General features: G+C 50.6%; 1 protein-coding gene across 2 annotated transcripts in view; it reads right to left on the bottom strand.

The window, feature by feature from the left end:
* PLPP3 (phospholipid phosphatase 3) overlaps nucleotides 1–21292 on the bottom strand; it is a 62393-nt gene extending 41101 nt beyond the window's left edge. Inside the window, exon 1 of one of the 2 annotated variants that reach the window (XM_063343249.1) lies at nucleotides 21178–21292. In XM_063343249.1, coding sequence (XP_063199319.1) covers nucleotides 21178–21193 — 16 coding nt within the window. In that variant the 5' untranslated portion in view covers nucleotides 21194–21292. Of the gene's footprint in view, nucleotides 1–6311; nucleotides 7005–21177 lie in introns of those variants that run through there. The other variant, XM_063343248.1, reaches the window with a different exon arrangement.
* Nucleotides 21293–21538: the final 246 nt, after the last annotated feature.

Raw genomic sequence — 21538 nt, 5'->3', positions numbered from 1 at the left:
CCAGCTGGCACCCTGCTGCACAGGAGGGAAAGCCGCATCCGGGGATGGGGGGTTCCCTGCGGCTCCCTCCCCCAGGACACAGCCCCCCGGGGGATGCACAGGGCCGGGGGAAGCCGCCGTTCTCAGCGCCGGCTGCGTGGACGCCGGGATGGGAGGGTTTGAAGGCTGCTCCCTTTCCCCACGCTGCCTTCAACAGTCATGCCCTTGTTCCAGGCGCAGGCAGACTGGGCGACCACAACGGTCCCTTCTGGATTACCGTGGATGAAGCGGGAGCATTGTACGAACGAAACGGAGAGGATGGGGTCTGCTCCGCCAGAGCAAGCTACGGAGCAGAGCTGGGGCTTTTTCCCCCCCCGACTCCGCCTTTTAAGTCATTTCAGACAGAGATGGAGGCGTGCAAACATCCTTCCCATCTCAGACGCAGGCACTAGAGAGGAGCCCCGGTTTGCAAGACCGTGCCCGGGCGGCGCGGGTTCCCCAACTGCGGTATGCAAACCATCTCGGGGCGATATACGGAGGCACACGCATCTGGAGGATACACCGTCAGCCTGTATCTAGACAAACAAAGTCAGCCCAAAACAGCCTGAGAAAGGCATGCATATTAAATTGAGATTTAAAGAGTACAAAAATAATCTGTTTGATCTGGGAGTGATGTTTATATTATTTTCTGTGCTGACTACAAACAGACAATTAAAAAAAAAAAAAAAAAAAAGAGTGTCATCTACTGTAATTGTGATCCCATCTCCTGCCTGTCTCAGCAGCAGGTACACAGGATTCAAAGCACTTCTGGCCATGAAGGAGTTGCACGTAATTCTGCTTTCCTGGAGACACATCTTCAGGCTGGCCAAATTCCACCAGCTCAGGAAAGCCAGCAGATTTATAACCCCGAGGACTCAGTCTGCCATAGGTACAGCATTTCCTTGTTCTGCAATTAACACCTCGAGTATAATTGTCACTAATAACCTGCTCTTGATAGGCTTTTTTGGTTTTCATAAAGCCAACACAAAAAAAAAATATTGTATTTTAAACACCTCCAAAATATTTCCCTCTTGTCTTGTCTTCCAGTCATCTTTGGCTCCTTAGATCTTTCAAGAGAGGGGGCAAAACTAAGGATGGGTATCATGCTTAGATGCTGACTGTTGGTTTAATAAGAAACTTTTCAAGGCTCAAAAAAGCTCCTTTACTCTCAAGTTATGGTGGGGTACAACCACACAACCCCATGCCAAGATGCCACCTCTGCAAACCTGCCTTCGCCAAAGCACTTCCATCCCCAAGACAGACCCTGACACCTCACAGAGAGCTCGCTGCCGCCAAGAGATCCTACAGGTATTAAAATAAGCGATAAATAAACATTAACGACCAAACCCCGTCTAGGGATGCTCAAAACACGATGACGACTCTCCACCCACGCAGCTTCTTGCGTGTGGTATGGACTCAGTCCTCCCCAACACGGAGAGGACACAGCATGGAGAAGACAACGCCAAGGCGTTGGGACTGCCTGGCTGGTTTAGTACAGTCAGATCTCGTTGTCCTTTGCCGAAAATAAGAAATGGTTGGGTCAGCAGTTTCTTCAGGAGCGCATAGAAAGATGTTACCTACACGACAAGTGAGCCCTGCACGGCAGGATAGTCTTAAAAATAAAAAACAACCCCAACCCAAACAAAGCAAAGATGCTTAGCTCATCAAATTCAACTTTACAGCATCCAAATAACTCTAACCTCATCCCTCATCTTTAATTCCTCCCACTCCTTACACTTAAATGACAATCCCAGGCCTGTTTGCGCCGATTTTCGTGGTGGAGCGACAGGGCCCCTGGCAGAACTCAAGCCCTTTTTGCTTCTGAAAGCTGGAGGACGACACAGTTTTCTACGCAGAAGAGGAAAGTCAAGAGTAATCTAAACTGTTAGCCCAAATTATAAGATTATATCCCCACTTACATAAACATGTCAAGGTCCTGCTAGCGTAAATATTTACTTTCAAAGTTCGTTTTAGCATCAGGCTGGCTACATAAGAGGAGATGGTAAATTTGTGAGAAAGCTGAAGCGATACTAAGGTCGTAAGAGGCCTATCCATCTGTTGCTTCAAAACCTCCCAAAGGCAGTAAAACTTGTGTTGTACAGATTAACTGGGATTGACAGAAGAGAGAAAATTAAATTAGAGACAGAAAGTAAGAAGGGCAGTAAATTATGTGCAGTTTACATCTCACCAGCCTGAAACACGTGCTCCCGTAAACCCGATTTCCCCGAGCCTCGGAAGCAGGTATGCCAGATGAAATCCCTCTATTTTATAGCGCAAGCAGAACTTTTTTGGAAACTGTTCCACTCGCGCAAGCTGCACAAATAGAAGCTACCGAAGACCCTCGTCTGCCCTATGGACCTTGCTGACACAGCCTTCCCCTCTGCTGAGATTAAACGCGCGACTAAATGCCCATCAGCAAAGCGCAGGTGGCTGCTCAGAGTTCACTGAACACCAGGAGTCCCTGCCAAGGGAAAAACCAGGAGGTCCAAGAGGAGTAAATTTAACCCTAGATGCTACATCTGTGGGGCCAGCCTTCAAAATATGCCGCCTCGAGGGTCAGGGCAGGAGGTTTTTTCCCCACCTGGCCTGTGCCTCCTACAGAAAGGCGGTGGCTGGTTGCAGCAGCTCCACGCAGTGCTGCATCTGGGCACCAAAACACCACGGCACCAAGGAAAGCTGCCCAGCGGGACCTTACCCAGCCAAGGTGACACCAGATCCCCCCCCTTCCCAGTAATGGCTCTATGCTCCGGGGAGGAGGTACAAGGAACTCCTGGCAAAGGGATGGGGCTGAGATTGGGCTCATGATCAGATGAAAGGGGAGCGAGGTCCTCCCATCACACCTCTGATTTTGCTGCTCAAGAGTTCCCCGCAGCTCTCCAATGTGAGGCCACCGATCGCCTTAGCGGGGGCAACTTCAGGCCCCCCCAGCTGATCTCCTCAATCACATTTTCAGATGTGTCGCAGTGACCAGTGACACAAGGACAGGGCAGCAGAGACTCTTCCACACCACCAAGCTCGCCTGCGGCCCTAACAATTTCAGGAAGCATCTCCTAATTCTCTAAACAGAGCCCTCCCGAGAGGAGGAAGCAGATGGAGAAAGTTATTTTCCCCCCTCGGATGACCTGCTTTAATAAATGCACGCTCAGTTCTTTTCTGCCTCTTTTACCGAGTTAAGCACCACCATGAAATTTCGGGGAAGTTCACAGTGTCGGTGATGAAACCGCTTGCTCATGCAAGAAACCAGGGATTTGTCAGTGCCAAGCGCGCTCGTCAGAGGAGCGGGGTATTCCGAAATACTCAGCTCCCTGCCAACCCGGCACAAGTTGGAAATGCAGGAGAAATGGGGGGTCTGGTTCAGCGGATCTTCATCCAACCTACTCCACCAGCAACAAACTTCTGCCAACAGCTCAACAGCTTTGCTCCCCATGATGCCCAAGGAATGAAGATACAAATCTTCCCCGTATGCATTTACTATCAAGATAACCATTGTACTTAACGATGAAAGACAATGTGGATCTTTCTAACGACTCGCACCAAATCAAAGCTGAAGGAAACTCCTGATAGCTCTACTTTACGTATTCTGACTTTCTTAGATGTTTAAGATAATTGTCTTCTGGGTAATTTGTTTAAATTTGTATGTAAACAAAGAAGGGTTTGTACACATCTACCACCTCACAGAGAGCTGATGTGTGTCATTTCTGAAAGACGTTTCAGCCATTCTTTTCATTTTTCCCCCCCATAGAAAAGCGATTCAGGTCAGAATTATGGCAGTACCTGCAGCAGAAGCCAAGGCAGCGTCACAGACCTCTGCAAATCAAATGACCGGTTTTCATATTTCCTAACGCGGTCCTCAAATGAGAAAAAAGCCTTCTGTTTCCCTGCTACTCTGAATGGCTTTGGGCAGCCGCTCAAGAGGCGTAACTCAGTTTAACTGCACTGGAGGCCATTGGCCATGTGCCTACATGCACCAGCAGAAGACCTCTACTGAGTACCTCCACCTTGAAACAAGTCACTTCACCCAATTCCACTTCTCATTATCTCACATAGGACTCTTTTTTTTTCTGAATGTGTAAATACTCATCAACCTTTATCTGTCCAACTTTCTCTTACAGGCTTACAGCTAGAGCACCTTTTTTTCACCTTCAGAGTGGTTTTATTTTGACAAGGTCAGGAAAAATCGGGAATCAAGTGCTTGCAAATTAGAAGCTCTTAGTCTTCCGCAGCAAAAGGCAGCGAGAAGGGCAAGCCAAGCTTCCTGCGAGTGGGGCAGCCGGCTTCCACAGCAACCCATGCCCAGTCAGCCCCCAGCAGGTCCGACGCTACTGGTCTGGGTGTATTTGAGAAGCCCATCCCCAAACACCCATCGTGGGCTATCCATCATGTAATCACCTCCCTTGCCACATCCCACCTGCGCTCTTCACCTGCCGGTGATCAGCCAGATCTAAACTTCCCTTCAGCTGTTGAATTCCTGCTCTTACTTTTAAACACTCCTACTTTTAAATGCTCCTCACACTAAATAATAATAAAAAAAAAACCCCAAAACACAACCCAACCCACACAACTCCAACTCTGGTGTTTACTTTCTGATTTCCACCTGTAGTAAATGTGAAACAAAGCAACAATCAGAGTTTTTGCTGTATCACATTATTCCCCGCTAACAATACCCTCCCAGTGACGCTTGATAAGTTCTGTTTACCCAAACTATCGCAAGTAGAATAACACATGTCAACTAACTGCTTTTGCAGTTAGGACCCTTAGTCTAGAGAAGGGGAAGAAGAACCCTTTAACCCGTGGAAAGAGCACTTACTCATGCCAGGAATGCCTGAAGTTAAAAAAACTTGCGTAAATAGAAGTTTAAAAGTTCTGACTCCTAGGAGCTGTTTTACTAGGAATCCAACCTTCTGTTTAAATAAGTGAGGTAAGTCAAGCTAGTTATGTTTCTACTTATACTAGTTTCATATATGGGATATCAAGTATTTTTATTTTTTCCAGATACAAGAAGATGAAGCTTTCTGCACTGGCCTCTATTCTTGTGGGAATATAAAGAGAAAACCATGCCTCTCTTCTTAATGTATTAGTGCCTCGTAATACACACCAGATGATCAATAAACTACATAAAAATTAAACCAAACTGACAGTCTTTAAAAAATGGGCTCTAAGCAGAAACAATTGTTTTAAAGACTGTGGTGTCTGGAGTATTAAACTCACGTGCTGTTGTGTTATTAATCTCTTTGTTGGAAGCCAGTTGATTTCCCCTGCCTGTGTCTGTCAATTAAATATTCAGCATCGCAGCCATAATTGAACGGTTGATGTTTTGGCATGCAAAACCCTTTTGGAGACAGCCTGTTGACAGTTTCCTTACATGCCATACCATTTCCAAAAGCCAAGCAGGCTGGCAAACCAAAACCTCTGCCAGTGACTCCGAGATGCTGGAGAGCACTTCAAAGCAATCTTTTTAAAAGGAAAAAAAAAAAAAAAAAAAAGAAATAAATAAGAGTTTAGCGAGATGCCTGCACTGGGTGCAAGAAGGGGAGAGGGAAGAAAGGCAGAACCACCGGTAAACGCGACATCTGAGCAACACAAAGTAACGAGGGTGGCAAGAGTTTCTTTTTTTGCCGTTATTAACGCAAACAGAAGCAGACCCAAACTGCGGGGTTTGTAGAGCACTACCTCCACCTGGAGCTGGCCCCGGACCCTACCGGGGAGTCACCGGGGTGCGGGGCCGGCCCGGGGGACACCCCCGGGGGCGCATCCCCGAGCCCACAGTGCCCCCTGCGTGCGGCCTGGCTGCTCCCCCCCCCCCTTCTAACCCCCCCTCCCTCCTAAACCCCCCCATCCTCCGGCTCAGGGCACGGCAGCGGGGTGAAACGATAACTAACTATAACAATAACAACAATCGGTAAATCGGGGGGGTGTTGTGCCCACCTCTCCGTGCGGAGAGACGGCTGCCCCGCTCCCCCCAACACCTCCAGCCCCGCTGTGTGACCCCGGCGGGACGCGCTCCCCGCCTCGGCCGGTGGCCCCGCTCCCTAGCCCGACGCGCCCCGGCCGGTGGCCCCCGCTTCCCGGCTCGCCTCGCCTCGCCTCGGCCCGGCCGGCGGCCCCGCTCCGCTTTTGTTCGGGAAGCGGCGCGGCCGAGCTCTGCCCGCCCGCCTTCCCTCCGCCAAACTTTCCCAAAGCGGGAGCCCGGGAGGGGGGCCGGGGGGGAACGGGGGGGGGAAGCTGTGGAGGGGCTCGGGGTGGGGGGGATCTGGGAGCGGGGGGAAGGGGCGCGGAGCCCCGCGGCTGCTCACCCATGACGAGGCAGAGGAAGTCGAGGCAGATGAGCAGGGCTTTCTTGCTGCTGCTCTTGGCCGGGTTGTTGTTCAGCGCCGGGCTGCCCCCATTCTTGCTCTCCGGCGGGATCGCCTTGTCGTACTTGTAGCTCTGCATTATCGGGGGGGAGCGCCCGAACCGCGCCGAGCCGAGCCGGGCCGTGCCGCGCCGAGCCGAGCCGAGCCGGGCCGCCGGGCACACACGCGGTGCGCCGGGGAGGTGCTGCCCGCGCCGCCCGGAGCCGCTCCCGGCCTCTCCGGTGGGGCACGGGAGGCGAAACGCGGGCGGGTCTTCCCCCAAAAATTTAAAACAAAAAATAAAAAATATATATAAAAAAAAAACAACAGCAAAACAAAAAACCAAACCACCAGCAAAGGAAGGGCGGGAGGGAAAGGGGGAGCGAGGGAGAAGTTTTGCGGGTGTCCCAAGGCGGTGGAAAAGTCCTGGAGGAAAAGCCGGGGGGGAGCGATATTAAAAAAAAAAATAATAATAATAAAAAAATTTTATATATACGTATATCAAGATCTCAGTACGCGGGGGGAGTAAAGGTGCGGAGCGAGGAACAGGGCGATGCTGAGTCCCGAGGGCAGGTGGGCTCCGCGCTCCGCTCCGCGCTGCGCTGGGGGCTCCCGCCGCGCCCGCCCCGGCCGCTCTGGGAGCCACCGGCTTGTTTCTGCACTTTTATTTCGCGAGGTCCTTTCCACCCCTTAGGAAAAAAAAAAAAAAAAAAAAAAAAAAAAAAAAAAAAAAAAAAGAAGGAGGGGGGAAAAATCAGTCACTTCGCCTCGGATGGGATATCCAAGTAAGCACAGCCCCTTTCCTGCATCTGACATTTTACATAGATAATTAACTCCACATTTTTTTCCTGAGGGAAGTTAAAAAAAAAAAAAAAAAGAGTCAGGAACTAAAAGTTTTTTCGCAGACCAGAAGGAGGGAGCCTCTAGCGTTAGCAAACCGAAGAGAGGAGTGCAACGGGAGAGGGATGGGGGGAAGGAAAACAACCAGCCCATGCAGGGCTGGAGGACTCCCGAAGGGTGGTAAGGGTGTGAAGGGGAGCAAACCAGTAACAAATAACTTTTAAACGTTTTTCTCCTGGTTTTTCTTCCTGCCCTCCAGCTCTGCTCCATGTGCTGAGACAGACTCTTTTCGAGGGGACGCGTGTGTGTGGTACCCACAGACCCCAGCGCCTGGCAGACCCCAACGGGGCCGGATCCCGCTCTGCCTGCTCGGGGCCAAAGGATGGGTTTGGCCATGCCACCCGCCGGGTACCGCCACCAAACCATCGCACCTTCACCCTCCTGCACCAGCAACGCCACCTTCCTAAAATGAGTGTAACGAGAGCGTTCGGAGTTGGATGAGGGATTATTACGTTGGTTAATCACCCCTTTGGTCTAATTAAAAATCACGAAGGAATTAAGCGAAAGGTTTCCCAGGAACCCAGGCTGGCAGGATGGCGATGCTTGCAGCTCCGAGCGGGGCGGCCAGGGGCGCGGGTGGTGGGAAGAGTGTGTGTTACCCCAGGAAACTGCTTGGGACAGCATCTAACCACTTTTCTTCTGGTTTTTTGGTCTTGTATCTGACCTCAGCCTTCCGTCTGTGTGCTGGCAAACCACCGCCAGGCCGACTCCTGCGCCGAGGCACATATCCTGCCGCATCCCTTGGTGTTTCCCTGGCAGGGAACGTGGTGGTGTTTCCCTTGGTGCCCTCCGGAGGCAGGGTGGGCGGGCAGGACCCCCCTCAGCAAGGACACGTTTCCCTTCTGCTTTTCGTGGAGCTGCAGACTACAACCTGAGCGCTGGAGATTGTGCCTCAGCAAGGGCAGGTTTTCCAGGAATCTGTTTAGACACATACCTGGGCATATTGGGGCCAGCCTGGGAGGAAGAAAGCAAAGTGGCTGTTTTCATATTTTACTTTTATATGTGCGGTGTAAAAAGAAAGGGGAAAACAGGCCTTGGACTCTCCTCTAATTCTTCCATTACGCCTCAGTGACGCGCACTCAGGTGCCATCTCCAACCTTACTTTTGAGGACACAGCCCTCTTTTGCCCCGTATCGCCACATGGCACTGAGCACAAAACCACCAGTTTTGGCCCACAATGGTCCCCCACGGTTATGGTCACCCAACCGGGGGGGCCAAGTTGCCTCTGGAGGACACATCTCAAGGTCTCTCTCTCTTTCCCCTGACCGTGGCAGAGGTGTGGGTGCCTAATTTAGGCTCCTCGGATGCCTGAAGCGAGTGGAAAGAATTCTCACGTGGGAATTCCCCCCCCCAGCCCTGGGGGCCAGCCCCGTGGCAGCTGCGGGCATGATGCCCAGCCCCAGCTCACCCCTCCGCTGCGGAGCCGAGCATCCACCCTCCGTCCACCCTTCCCCGCGGAGCCTGGCTCTCCCGAGAGGAGCCCAGGGCTTTCGGCAGCTGCCTTCAGCCTCCCCGCATCCCCAAATCTGCTGATTGAAAATGAGCCTCACTCAAATTCCCTGGGTTAAATTCAATTTGGAGTTTAAGGCGAGGAAAGATAAAAATAAATAAAAATAAAAAATAAAAGAGAGACCTGTCTGTGACAGCAAACAAACAACAAAAAAAGAGGCTTTCTTCTACTTAAAGGGAAATTGAAATTATAGTTTGATAGTTGCATTTACAAGACCCCCCTCAGGCTACTAATGTTTTCATTTTCATAACAAAAAGATTGTACTGTTAATTGATGCAAGCCATGGGGGCACAAAAAAAAAGTCTGAATCTTGGACAATTTCTTAAGGGAGCAGGCACTACAATTGCTCAGTTCACACTTGACAATGGGTAAGTCAGCAGCACCAAAAAGCAGCTTCTGTGCCTTTGTCAATAATAATATGCAAAAGATTCATTGGTAATAATTAATTGTTTATTCATAAATGCAATTATTGAATACGCCAGGCAACAGCTATCCTTTTAGGGCTCAGCTTTGCCTTTCAGTCAGACTCTAAATTCCCACTTATGGACTGAGGTTTTTCTTTATATAGATTAACTGAACCCATTGAATTTACTCTACTAGGGAATTTTGCCCCGCATTTTTGCAGACCGACTGATCCCACATCGTTTTCACCACCTTCCCACCCCAGCTGGACCAGGCCCCTGGTGCACACGGGATGCAGCACTGATGGGAAGATAAAGCATTTGCAGTAACCCTTGTTCTTGCCCAGATTTAAACATTAACAGGGATATTTCAGAACCCAACAATATTAAAACAGGAATTGTGGCTTATTCATTCCATCATTTGAAGAGAATAAGCTCTTTGAGACTACCCCTGGAATTGGAAAAGGGGCAGGAATTGGATGCTGCTCCTTGCTCCTTATCTGCGGGACACGGCTAGATGGAAACCTGCTCGTTACATGGCAATCATTTAAAACTGAGAGCAGCTCTTCCTCGCTCAGCATGACCAGTGTCATGAACCAGGCCAAAGGGGATGGCTTCTGTCAAAAAAAAAAAAAAAAAGAAAGTAAAATAGTTCCTGTTTTTACTTTTTCTCCTTCATCCGTAGAAGAGTGTGTCCGACGAGGACAGTAGGGTCTGGTTTGGGGAAAGAAGAGTCTTTCAAGAGCTTGTGTTTCCATCTGGTGCACAGGGTGGGCTTGGGGAGAGAGAAGGGAAGGGAGGCAGCTCCGGTTTCTGCTCTGAGGCTCATGGAAGTAGTTTATCCCACACGTTATTTAATGTAAAATAACTATTTGTTGGCGTGGGGAGCAGGTCTGTAGCCTGCCCTCACACTCCCGCTTACCCCATCCCACTCCCCTTGGCCCGGCACAACTTTAATTAGTCCCTACGACGTGTTTCATTAGTCCAGCATTACCGCTGGGGCGCAGCGACAGCCCGGCAAGCGGCACTGCCCTTCGTCGGCACGGACCCCCCCCCGCTCCCGGGGCTGGATGTGGCCCCCGCGCTCCGGGCTGCTCTGCTTCCAAGAGTTGGAGAATCTCTCCTGCTCTTCCCGATGCGCTGCAAAAGTGACTGACATCGAAGAACAGTTTCATGTCTCACTTTAGAGACACCAACTGCGTGGTTGCACACTCACGTCGATGCACACCCGGGCACCAAACCCCCGCTGCACCCTCAGACCTACAGAGGGGTTTTAGATAGGAACAACTTCGCTTTTCCATCACAGGGAGGATTTGGCAGCAGCTCTTCTGGAGAGGGGACATGCAGCGGGGAAGGACCAGGCCCTGCCTATTGTGTTTCTTCGAGCCATTAATGACCATGTCCATAGCAATCCTAAAATAAGAAAGTGAGCTGTGTTCAGTCCGCTGATTGTTATCCGTATGTTATCTGAGATCGTTCCCCACCGAACGGGGAAATCGGAGCAAAGTTACGTGCTGAGCATCAGGTGGCCTAAACTGGAGTCACGAGGCCAGAATACCAGTAAACTGCTGGGAAGTCCAAAGCTGAACCACCACTACCTTCTTCCAGCCTATTTTTAGCACCATCAGCTGCTGCTGGAGAAAACACCAGGCGAGGGGCTGGGAGTCGCAGGAGGGAGCTGCGGGCATTGCCAAGCCCACCCCACCCAAGGCAGGAGGAGGTGAAGGGCAGGAGAGCTGCCATGTCCCCTGCCTGCTTTCATGCCCCGGCCACCTTCACCGGCGCCGGGTTGTCCAACCTGCGCTATCATGCTGCCCCGTTAAGAAATATTTGCTAAGGCTGGACTTAGACCTGTCATTGTGGAGAGAGGCAAATAAAAGTGGGGCGAAGGGGGCCCAATTCTGCCCTCTCCGAGATTCCTGGCCTCATAAATCTTAAGGTAATTCAAAAAAATTAGCTGATAAATGTCATCCTGACACAGCGTCTGCCGCTGTTCAGGAAATTGGGTATCCAGAGTGATGCAGGCCAAGAGGGTCATCCCTCAAGCACACGCCTTGGTGACCCATGGGGTAGGAAGCTCTGTGGTCACAGGCCCGTTCCTGGCGTCCCAAATCACTCCAGGGTCAGATGCATTCGATTTGCCAACAACCTTCAAGTTCAGTCTGTTTTGAAACCAGCTTCTGGACCACTGCCAAGTTTCACAATCCTGGTGTTTCTCCTTAATTTAATTTAGTTCCCCTAAATCTTGCTGGCTCCTGACATGATTAGAGGATTCCACTTCGCATTATTGCAAAGATCAAAAAAAAAAAAAAAAAAAAGATAAATTTCAAATGACATGATTATGACAAAAAGCTCGAAAGTGTGACCTCCAAATCTCATCTGAAAGATCAAAACACACAAGCTGTAGAAAAAGACGCCTTTTGATTTAATCTGAAGATTTTCTGAAGGCCAAATCCCACGATTTGAAGGAACCCGATTTATGATTTGGGGGCATTGGGGACTGGTAACACCTTGTGTATAGTCTTAGTCGTGCTTCTGTCTTCAGTCTGCCGTCCCTGTCCTCAAAAAAGAGAATAACAGCACCATCTACTGCCCTTCCTTAGCATTTGCTCGGAAAAAAACCAAAACCCTTAGCTCCACCAAAGCAGTTCCAACCATGGCCATGGTTTCCCATCGCCTGGTGATACAGCCCAGTACTGATGGAGAAATCGGAGCAAATTCGGATTGCAAAAAAATCAAAACCAGCGCCTTAACTACAAAAGACGCGCGTTAATTATTAGAAATTCCAGCCCTGAATAATACACCTTCTCCCCAACTGGTGACGTTAAAAAGGATTTCAATAGACCAGTATTTTCATATAGTTCCCTCAAATCCTTTCATGTGTTTATTAGCAGAGCCTTAAAGGGCTGTCTGTATAATTCACAATTTCTACCGGGCAGGCATTTTCACCGTCAACAACAGTTAATGAAAGAGGTGGTACACGGCCGCTCGTTCAAACCTCGGTAAAATCCGAGTCTGTGCTCTGCGCTGGCGAGCTCCCAGAAGTTTGTTTGAAAGTCAAGAATGTGCCATGGTTTAATTACGCTTCTAGGTCAGGATCTAAATGAAAGCCCCGTTATAAACAGCAGTCTCAGAGGAAAGGTCCACACTCGAGTTTTTAGCCCCGAACTGATTACCGGTTAACTCGGGGTAGTTAACACATTTGTAATGTCTGGTCTGGACACTTCCCAGATGTTTGTTGCAGGATACAAACATTTGTGGTTTATAATGTAAACAGGTACACCTAAATTTTTTCAGCCTGAATTGGTTTTGCGAACCATCTCAATAGCGTGGTTGAAAGTGCTCAGCATCCAAATGAAAAGTCGGGGGACGGGGTGGGGGGGGAACGAACCACCAAAAAAAATAATCTTTTTCCATGTCTAGACCAAACCATTTAGTGGGCCGCCCGATAGCTTTTGGCATCGCCTACAAAGTGTGAAGCCCCTAACGACAGGTAACGATGGGGTAGGTGCGTGGCTGGCCACCGACACCCTGGGGCAGCATCTTGAAGGCGGCAAGGGGGGGCTTGCATCTTCTGAACACGAGCCAAGACACTGCTCTGATGGGTCGGTACTGGAGGGGTCCGGGTGCCTAAATGGGGGAGCGGGGAGAGGCTTCTGGAATGCAACTTAAGGAAAATATATATGAGGCAAAGGTGGGGGCTTGGCAAGAGATGAAGCAGCACAAAGGAAAAAGTGAAGCACGTGGCACAACACGTGGGGGTCCCTCTGTCAATCCTGTCTTGCACAGTTATACGACATGGAAATGGAGATGCCCAGAGAAGTTGTGGATGCCCAGAGAAGCTGTGGCTGCCCCATCCCTGGAGGGGTTCAAGGCCAGGCAGGACGGGGCTTGGAGTAGCCTGGTCTGGTGGGAGGTGTCCCTGCCCAGGGCAGGGGGGTGGAACTAGATGATCTTTAAGGTCCCTTCCAACCCGAACCATTCTGTGATTCTATGCACCGGGGAAGAGCTCCAACATCCCTCCCGCTGCCACCTCACATGAGATGCGAGGGTCAGGCCGTGTATTTGTATACAATGCACAAGTCCCCGGCCTTATCTGCTCTCAAGTCTCTCTCTCGATAATTCATTGTCAGCGATCCTGAAGTACTCAAAATGTGTTTGCAAGGGCCAAGCTGGCCCCTCCCCAGTTATTTGCTTCAGCACACAATTTGGGTTTGCGGCCATCCCTCTGTGTCGTGCAATGCCCAGGGGGGAGCAGAGGGACCGTGCAGCCCAGTTCTACCATGGAGGAGCTTTCCTCCACCTGTACTGAAGCTGCAAAGGAACCCCTCGCAACAAAAACGGGGAGAAAAGAGGTTTTTCAGGGATAAGGCTGCAGTGCCGTGGCCTGAGCAAGGTTGTTCCACAACCTCCATCTCCGAAACTGAGATGGTGATGCTGCAGCAGCCCCTCGAGCAGCACAGGAGCAGGAGGAGGCTGCAGGACCTCAACGTCCCCATGGGCTGCAAGTCCTGCACCCAGCCTTCAAGGGGCACAGCACCCCCAGAGAAATCTCACCAACAGCCTTCACAGCCTGCTCTTTGCTCCCTTTTATCTGATCTAGCGCTCCACTGAAGTATGGATTTACATAATACGTACCTAATATATTAACGTTCCTATTCATCGGGAGGATCTCGATGCCGTTTTCTTTGAGAGTCTTGCCAAAAACGATCCGGCTCCTTACAACAGAAGATGGGTTTATAGCTCTGGAAAGGCTTTTCTCCCTTGTTTGTCTGCTTTCACACAGGCGGTTTGCTACTGTGATAAGAGCCAGGCCCCAAAACTCAGGAGTGGTGGGATCCACGGTTTGGGTTAGTAGCATATTACAAAACTGCAGCACTTAAATTACTGACTCGGTATGAACCATTTGGTTCACACCCTCTGTTTAGCTGCAATATTTTCCCAAATTATCTTGCAATATAGCCTTTTAATAGCCAGAAGGGGTCAAAGCCAGGCCCACTCCCATTGGTCACACACAAATTTCCAGTTAAATGCCTTTTGTTTTCCCCCTTAAGCGCACAACCCTCCCTTCCCGCTTCGCTTTTCTGTGCCAGTTTAATTTTGCTTGGGACTTTGGATTTCAAAAGGCTGAAGAATTGCCTATGAAGAAGAAAAGCCACTGAAAGAAACGATGTCTGAGTTATGATATTGACCTTAATACAGCCCAAATGACTCTACAAATGCATGCGAGCTGCCCTGCAAACCACTGCATCAAACCACTAGAAGGATGCTATTTCCTCTGTAAAGCCATGCAGATTCAGTGCAATACATATCTAGCCTGTCTTTTGCTTTATTTTGAAAAGGCTAAAAAAAAAATAAAAAATATTTGCTTTTATACGAATGTTTGGGCATAAATTCTTCTTCTAGCCAAAGGCAGCCGAAGAAAAGCGAGAAGTAAATTACCCGTTTCATTTTAAATAGCGATAATGATTGGATCTTGGAACAAATCAGTGGGTTAGCGGTTGATCTTTCCACCTTCATATCATGCTTTTATAGAAGACACGCTGTAGCTGAACACAAAGTATTGGGCTCGATACAGGAGAGGATGAAGTTCGGTGGCTTGAGCTATCCAGAGACTCAGACCGTGGCATTAACGGGCTCTTCCGATCTTCAAAATCTGCAAGTTTGCCCTGAACCAGGGATTATGAAATAGCAATCCCTTTAAAATTGCCAGTAAATGTCAGGAAATACACTTTAAACACACAAAGAGACAGGTTCACTGACAGCTGTTGCACAACAGATCACAAATAGCTCATGCGCTCCGTCACGGGCCCCTTTATCTCCCTTACGCAGTACTGCCAACCCCAAACAGTAAATAGCAAACCCCTTCTGTTTCAAAACCTCGGGATTGTTTTGAAATATCAAGATTCAAGAACGAAAGGAAAAAAAAAAACCCCCCACAAAGTGATGCGTTTTGAGTTCTCGTTTTAGCTGTCCTCTGCTGCCTGCCTTTCCCCAGCCACACACCCACGTTTACAGCCCCTCTGCTCTCGGCGAAGCCACCGCCAAGCTGCTCGGAAAGCGAAGGAAAATTCCAACCGTGGGGTGACGAACCCAATGCCAAGAGCACAAATCGCACAGGTCTGAGAAGGCGCCGTTTCGATTCGGTTTTGTTTTCCTCTTCTTTCCAGAGGTGCCAACCTGGGCGGCTCTGTGTCCGCATGGGCTCAAGCGCCCGATAATCGGCCCCAAAAATACCTGTAGGTCACAATGTGCGTTAAGGAACCCAGCCTTGATTTTACTCTTTCCTACTGGACTTTGATGAAAAGCTCCTGATAATGGTCCTCAAAGAGAAAACATGTTATTTTCCTATTTCTTGACCCATTCTTGGTCACGTTTTCCCACACTGAGACAGCGCCCTGCTGTTGGAAGCGGAGAAGCTGGTGCTCTCTGTATTACACACCCTACCTAAAGGCAAGAGGTAGAACAGACCAAAACAGAAAAAAAAAAGTGCAAATGAGCTCAGTACTTAAACTTACATGAAAAATAATTCCGTAAAAGGGGAATCCTGCTTCCTGAAATAGCTCGGTACCGGGCTGTAACGAGAGACCCTCTTGCCGATGCCAGGCAAGGAGAGCGAGTACAACATGACCGCCTGCCCTTACAAGAACTCAGCCTGGGCAACGCAGAGGTCTCTCTGCTGCGTCTGTCCGCTCAATACCATTGATTTTTTTAAAAAGAAAAAAAAAAAAGCAATAAACAGCACCTTGCTTCAGAAGTTTTACAGTCCATTGAAATTAAACCTGGCCAGTCCAAAAGGCTATTATTACTGTGCCTTCTTGTGCAGATATGATCGCAAGAAAAACACACATCTAGGTCTAATAATAATAAATAATAAAGCTATTCATACAGCCTGCTGCTTACACGATGGCAATTTCCCCATAATTGCAGGTAAAAGAAACGGGCACACAAACAGCCGTCTGTAGTAACGCTGGGCTACCCAGGGCTTGGGTTGAAGCTATTTCTTGTAAGTACATACACTTTTGGGAAGAAAGCTGTTTCAAACTCCAACCAAACCTCCATAAAGCTCTCCTGCATCCCTGCCTGAAGCTGTAGTCAGACCAGAAAAACACCAGAGAGAAAAGAAAAAAAAAAAAAAAGAGCATGTTTCAGAGGGAAAATGGTTTCTGGGTGGTGATGAGACCCAGCCCATTTTGGTGCCGGACCTCCAGGCAGTGAAGCAACCATCGAACCCCGAGAGCTCCTTCCCCGCCTGTCACGCGAACCGCAAAGACAAATTTACGGCCAGGAGTGAATGCCTGTGATTGAGCAAGCGGGGAAGTCGAGCGCCTGCCCCCATCCTTTCTCCCTGGCGGGGCTGCGGGGGCGGCGAGGCGGGGTGCTGCAGATACTTGCTCTCTGATAAGGTCAGGGCAGCTCCTGCCTGCTGCGGGCTGCCTGCGCGGGCAGGGCAGCGGGGCTCCGCGGGCAGCCCGTGCGGTGCCGGAGGGGATGTTCCAGCCTCGAGACCCCTTTGCTCATCTAGAGAGAGAGAGAGAGAAAAGGCTCAGGAGAGTCACCTCCAGCACGCACCGGGACCTGGAACTCGGTATCCTCCTAAGCAGGGACAGGGCACATGCAAACGACGCCGGTAATTGCACAGCGCTCATTAAGTTGTTAAACTCAAGGTCACCTGCAGCATGCAAACAAGGCAGGGAGGGAGCATCGTGTCCCTCCCATGGCTCCTGCAGCCCCAGGCAGCCACCCACAGCCACTTACTCATTTTTGGCATCCCATCTGGCTCCTCGTGCCTTTGCGCGCACCTCCGTGCCGTACACATCACCCCCTTCGAGCCCCAGCTTGGGTGCTGGCTCCTGGCCCCACGTACCAAACTGGGGCTGAGCCACGGCGCCAAGCGCGGCTACATCTCCCGAGGAGCTCGTTCATGGTCACTGCTTATTTGAGAGGAGATAAAAGCAAATATTTTGATACCCACGCTGGGGGTCTAACCCTGCCTGGGGCTGAAGTTGAACGCTCCCATCCCAGGAGGGCACAGACATGGGATAGGGAGAGATGCTGAACACTCCCCCCTCCTCATCCCACGCCAGCAAAAAGAGACCTTCAAGGTAAAGAGGAGGAAAAAAAATAAAAAAAAAAATCACCCGAGCAAGAGCCATCTCTTCTGGTGTTTCTGCTTTCTTCCAGAGACCATTAATGACCTAGGGACAGCTTGGCTTATTTAGAAAACAAGGTGGATGAAGCAAAGGTAATTCCCTCATTAGGAAATGCTTTCCAGCTCAGAGCAGCTGCATTTCCAGTCACCTGTAGTTGTCCCCAGGCTGCACACCTTAGGGGACACGAAGGGATGGCACGTGAACAGGCAGCAACGTATGCAGCGTGCTGCGCATCCAAACACCCACGAGGCCGGCGGCGTTCAGGGAAAAAGAAGAGGATGTGGGTGAACGCAGCCACACAGGCTTTAATACACCTCGACTTGTGCGCGATGCCTTTGCTCTTCATCCCTTTGCGCTATTTTCCTGCCCCTGTGGCCCAGCACTCAGCTGAGACGGTGGAGCAGACCTTGGGGTGAGCTGTACCCCAATGGGATGGCAACAGGAGCTGGAAAAAGTCCACCTTCTTGGCCCTTTGGGTTTTTTTCCCCCCCCCATCCAGATGGGATTTTCATTTTTGGATCCAGTTGCAATTATCATTTCAGAGCCCAGGACTGGATTTGGAAACGCAAATTCCCCCCTTGGATGCCATCTAGTGCTCAGTGCCGAGAGCGGAGGAGCCTCGCCGGGGCCAGGAGCTGCTGGGGAGGGAGATCTCCTCCGCTCCTCTTCCAGGGGCTGCGGCCACCCTTCTGGCTTTAAGCTGCTTGCTCACAGCAGACCGTATTTCCCAAGACCTTGCTGAAAACCACCTGTGATTTGGGTTGATAAAGCTTCTTCTGACCATTTCCGTCTCTACCTCTTTTTTATTGTCTCTGTAATACTGTATAATCTCAGGAATAAGCAAAGATACAGCCGTGCAGACTCAGGATGTGGGGCTCCTTCAGAGGACAACATCTGCTGGAGCCATCTAAAAATCTTTTTCCAATCAGTGGAAAGAAAATGTTTCCTTGAAGTGCCAGGCTACCAGATTTATGAGAGGGCTACCAAAAGGTAGGAAGTGCCTGTTTCTCGTCTTTTGACTGTAAAGTGAACCAAAATGGCTCATAAGGAGACAGCCACCTCTTCAGTGGGCAGCATGGATCCCCATGCAGGGCTGTCCTCCTGCTTTTGAGGGAAAGCTTGGGTAGATTTTCATGAGCCAACATGGTGAATTCAAACACGAGAACTTTCCTTATGGATTACATGAGGTGCAGAGCGGGTAGAAGGAAAACAGGTAGAAAAGAGCCTGGCACTTAAGAAATACAGAAATATGACTTGCAACCAGAATATAAGGAATACAAAAGGAAAAATAACCCTAAAATTTCATATGCGTTGCAACTTCTTTCAACCAACCTCTTTGCATTCTTCTCACCAGAAGCTAGTTTTACTTGTTTCTACTGTGTTTACTCCTTTCTTGCTATATGTCCTCATGCGTACGGAGCTGAGAGCATTTAGCACAACCTGCAGCCACAGGTGCTTGAATCGGCCCACCACACATGCCCATGCACCCCTGCCCCACAGCTGGGCACCCAGTGAATGCCGCACCCCTTGTCTCCTCGCACACCCTGCACGGATGGTTTTGGTCACCAAGAGATGAACCACCCAATTGAAGGGTTGGGGCTTGTCCCAGTGCCAGGGTACAGGGCTGAGGATCCTCAGTCAAACACCAAGATTCGTGTATCCTAAGGAAGATGGCGATGTATTTTACCCAAACTCCAGCGGTACCACTTTTTCCACTTCCCAGTGCTGCTGGTCATGATTTCCCCGCGTGATCTCTAGGGAACAGCCATCCCACCAGCCCATAAGGTCTTTCCACCACCCAGCCTCAGTCCCCAAAAGTATCACGAGACTCACTGAGGCTGGAAACCTCCCTCCTCCTCCACACCCCCTTCCCAGAGCCCAGGGACACACACCCCACCTGCCCCCACAGCCCCACGGCTCCCAGGAGGCTAGCTCAGGTCTGTCTCACCCAGCCCAGGTCTCACCTCCGCACTGCAATGCAGACATATCCTCAGGGCACGTCTATTCGCCAGGCTCCGGCTGCTCTGCTCCTGCTCGGAGCTGGCAGGGTGCAAGTCAGGTCTGGTTTGGAAGCTGCAGAGCAGGGTTGCAGCGCGAAGCGAGCCGAATTTGCCTGGGCACCGCGCCACGGTGAAGCGGCTCTACAGCACGCACCCGGCTTGGGGCGAAAGCGGGGGAGTCTGTGCAGAGCTGCTCCTCCAAAGCCTCCTGCTCTGGCTCCCAGCTGCCCACGGCCACCGCTCTCCGAGGGCCGTGCCGCGCTCCCATCCGCCGCTAATCCTGCTTTCCTCTGCCTCCACTGGCATCTCCCCCTCCCAAAGGCGGCGTGTCCTTGCTCCTGCTGCAACAAGGCCATGAGGAGCATTGCACCCAGTACCCTGGGGGTAATGCGTGGCTCCTGCTGGAGTCGTGCTCCCACTTCAGAGGGGCTGGGACCGCGCCTGCTCTGGGAGAAGCTAAAATGACTCACTTGCAGGCTCGCTTGCTGTTTTATTAATTCCCCTTTTTCATCTGCCATTTCAAATGGTGCAATTTTGAGATCAAAGCCCTTCCCCTGCTCTAATGGCTCCGTGTAAGCCCGGCCTTCATGCGTACGGGAACCTCTGCCTCGAGGAAAGACGGGAGGCTCAAACCCAGCCAACATGAACCCATTCACAGAGAAGACAAACTGGGCTAAATGTTGCTCTCACTCATACCCATCCAAAGTTAATTGGCTTTAATGTGGGAAGAACATACCTACTCAACTGATCTTAGTCAGATGAGGCCCATCCCTGCCGTGTATTTAAAAAAACCCATTGGATGGTGCTGCCTGCGAAACAACTGCCATCACCTCCGGCCTGAGGTGAGAAAGAATAGCTGGAGAGTGTGCTGCATGGACAAACAGCCAGCAGGACGCAAGGCAGGGGGCTGCCACATCCTTCCACCCAGAGGAGGGTGTTGTGTTGGGCTTCCTGAGCTCAAAGTTTGATCAAAGATGCTATTTACGCTCTACCTGACTTCTTCAACATACTACAAATAGTCCCATGCGTACCCTTTCCTCCCTCGTTTCACCACTGCTATTCTGCAGGACAGAAAGAAGTTAAACGTGGCCCAAAAATACATGGCTATCGTAGAATAGCTTAGTTCTGAAGCGACATCTAAAGGCCATCTAGTCCAACCCCCCCGCAATGAGCAGGGACATCTTCAACTAGAACAGGTTGCTCAGAACCCTGTCCAACCAGACCTGGAATGTTTCCAGGGATGGGGCATCTACCACCTCTCTGGGCCACCTGGGCCAGCGTTTTACTACCATCACCGTAAAAAATTTCTTCCTTCTATCCAGTCTGAAGGTACCCTCTTTTAGTTTAAACCATTACTCCTTGTCCTGTCACTACAGCCCCTGCCAAAAAGTCCTTCCCCCTCTTTCTTATAAGCCCCCATCTGAGGGATAAAAGAGCTCCTGCCCAGCTGGAGACGCTGGTAGATGTTGCCCAACTTCATTGAACACATCAGGAACAGCAGAGCCTGCGCTTGGGACAACTGCCAAAGTTTAACATAAGGTGAACCTGTACGGAACGGTAGCGGGACTTCATTTTGGTTTAGACCTGTCATAGTAAAGGTTGGCTTAAATTCATTAGGTGTTATTTTACGACAAAATGAAGCAAAACCTGTCAGAAAGAAACACCACAGCTTGCTGCCCTTTGCACTCTGAGAAGTGGGGCTGTACAGCCATGCTGGGCAGGAGAATAACAGGGCAAGGACAGAGCCAGTCTCACCAGCTATATCTGAATGTAAACACGGTCTCCAAAGGGCATGGATGAAATCCCCAGCCTGAGGGCACAGGAGAAGAGCTTAAGGTTGTTAGAGCTGCCCTCCAGACTTACCTCTCCCTTTGAGCATGGTCCCAAGGCGGCCTGCAGACCCCTAAGCGATGCCCTCTCTCCCTTGGGTGCTGGCTGAGGCCACGCGGGAGCCAGCACGGAATGACGCCCATGTCAGCCCATGCCAGCAGCCTCAGCTCATTTGATTTGTCCCTGCTGCCGCTGCTACGCAGTGATGCAAGGGGCTGACCCCTCCTGGAGCTGCAGTCCAGCTTCCCCTCCTGGTCCTTTTTGTGTCACCCTGCCTGGTGGCACCGCTGCGTTGGCAGACCGCTCAGGTCACGCACGTTGTCAGAGCCAGGCTGGATCTGCCTCTGCTGCGTGACAGCTCATGAATCACTGTGCATCAGGAGCAAACCAGCTC

The sequence above is a fragment of the Chroicocephalus ridibundus genome, chromosome 8 (genome assembly GCF_963924245.1).
Source record: "Chroicocephalus ridibundus chromosome 8, bChrRid1.1, whole genome shotgun sequence".
NCBI classification, from domain to species: domain Eukaryota; kingdom Metazoa; phylum Chordata; class Aves; order Charadriiformes; family Laridae; genus Chroicocephalus; species Chroicocephalus ridibundus.
Note: the sequence above shows the minus strand (reverse complement) of the source record. Positions and strands in the feature narration are given on the sequence as shown.